The sequence below is a fragment of the Camelina sativa genome, chromosome 2, assembly GCF_000633955.1.
Source record: "Camelina sativa cultivar DH55 chromosome 2, Cs, whole genome shotgun sequence".
NCBI lineage: Eukaryota > Viridiplantae > Streptophyta > Magnoliopsida > Brassicales > Brassicaceae > Camelina > Camelina sativa.
This window is the reverse complement of record NC_025686.1, coordinates 13,129,805-13,131,899: the sequence shown is the minus strand read 5'-3', so window position 1 is coordinate 13,131,899 and position 2,095 is coordinate 13,129,805. Positions and strand designations below refer to the sequence as shown.

The 2,095-nt window shown below is 37.9% G+C and overlaps 1 protein-coding gene across 1 annotated transcript in view; it reads right to left on the bottom strand.

The window, feature by feature from the left end:
• LOC104723578 (DNA (cytosine-5)-methyltransferase 1-like) overlaps positions 247 to 2,095 on the bottom strand; it is a 7,549-nt gene continuing 5,700 nt past the window's right edge. Inside the window, exons 9-12 of the mRNA XM_010441958.2 lie at positions 1,373 to 1,651; positions 1,103 to 1,264; positions 769 to 987; positions 247 to 592 (exon numbers count right to left, since the gene is read on the bottom strand). Of these exons, the coding sequence (XP_010440260.1) occupies positions 443 to 592; positions 769 to 987; positions 1,103 to 1,264; positions 1,373 to 1,651 (810 nt within the window). The 3' untranslated portion in view covers positions 247 to 442. The remainder of the gene's footprint in view (positions 593 to 768; positions 988 to 1,102; positions 1,265 to 1,372; positions 1,652 to 2,095) is intronic.

Here is a 2,095-nt window from a genome sequence, read left to right as displayed (position 1 = left end):
TATATTGTGCGAATGATTTGGATCAATATGAATATAAATTTAATTATCATTAATTTGGTGTTACACAGATAATTGATTATTTCATTATTTTGCTAACATTATCAATATTAGAATATTAGATATATTAAATCCTATAATTAACAGTCAAATACAATATAAATATTTGAGATTATTGATTTATAAAACAAACAAAAAAAATAAAAAAAAATGGACTACCACGAGGTAAATCCTAGTATACCTCATTGCTTGATTGACAAACATAATTGAGACACAATATAATAAGATTTCCAGTCCGAATATAGAATATACAAAAACTCTTCTTATTAGGCTTTTCTTAATCAAAAGTATCGTACCAGCACCAATAACTATATGAGTTTCATTCAAGAGAAGGATCATAATGACTACTATCATTAAAAAGGACATGCCAAATCTAAAATCTCATTTAGGGTTGTTGCTGAAGAGACTTCTTGAGATGTAGGGCTTCTTTGAGCTTACGACCAAGAGCAAACGCCAATGGTGGAGGGACTGCATTCCCAATCTGCCTATGCTTGTGTATTATGTTCCCTGAGAACTCATAGCTATCCGGAAACCCCTGCAGTTTTCATATACAACCGTGTCACCATATTGATAAAGCTAATAATACTAACTCTATTTCCCAAAAAAAAAAATAGCTCGAAAAATCATTCATATGGCAAGCGGTTTGAATTCTCTAAGAATGAATGTTATCTGATGTTAGAGGACCTACTAGGAACATAGAATTTTTCTTACCTGAGATCGGGCGCATTCACGGACTGTGAGGATTCTGTCCTGTTCAGGATGGAAGCACATTCCCACCTTGCCCATGGGCTGAGGATCGGTAATGGAAGTCGGAAAATTGCCTTGCCAGTCTAGTCTCCCAAAGAGTCCCTTCCACTGGTTGTGGCGCTTAGCTGTGTTTGGCAGACACCAGGGAATTATTTCTACCACCTGCCCAGTTGATAGCTTTACCTGTAATTGTAAAACAAAGCAATTAGGTTGATCTTTAGTTTTGAAAGGCAACTCTTTTAGTTTCCAGTGGTCCAACTGACAAAGCAATTGCCGTAGTAGGATGTATAGGACTGACCTTTTCATTTGGCAGGTCACGCCAATCAGCACCTGGCCTCTTTGGGATATACTTACATCGAATGAGGTTTATTTCATTCATCTCCTTGCATATATGATCAGTGAGAGCAATCATGCTCCCTCGTATCTCCTTTTGGAACCACGAGACTGCTTCAGCTTTATACTGCACGACACAAGAATTTCCCCAACAAAAAAAAATTCAAATGGGTTCACGTTGTTGTGTTTAACAGATATGTATGTATAGATACTTTCTCCTGATGTGTTGTCATACCTCTTTGTTTGTCCTGGATTCTCCGTTTTCTACTGGTGGAAGATCACCAATTGTGTCTCTCACGGTGATTGGGCGGAAAGGTGCACCAAGTGCAGTACTACGAACAGCAGCATAATATAAGCCTTTGGATAGAGGGATTTTCAACTCCGGAACACCAAAGACATGCATTGGTTCAGGCCATTCTGGGAGAACTTCTTCGGGCGCAGCTGCCCAGATGAAAGCTCTTTTACGAGATTGGGATACTCCATATGCACCAGCCTCCAGGATACCAAATCTCACCTGGAAAACATATGTTAAGGAGGTTAAATTTAGTATCACTGTATGTAAGGAGGTTAAATTTAGTATCACTAGATTGGGATACTCCATATGTTAAGGAGGTTAAATTTAGTTTCACTGTATTTTGCAAACCATTGCCCACAAAGCATACTAACGCCTATTAAAGAACAATCAATTTTATAGCGTTAAGATTTTACCTGGTAACCCATTTCGAGAAGGGAAGCCAAAGTAAGCTGAAATGTCTGCCCTTTATTGAATGAAACAAAGGTCCTCACGTTTTCCAGAAGAAAATACCTTGGCCGGAGATAATCAGCAAATGACAAGAATGCTAATATCATTTCACATTGAACTTTACTCCAGGAGCTTTGGTTGAATCTGTTCATCCCAGAAAAGCCCTGCCAAATTGCACAAGTTAAGAGCTTTTCACTTATTCAACAAAAATTTTAC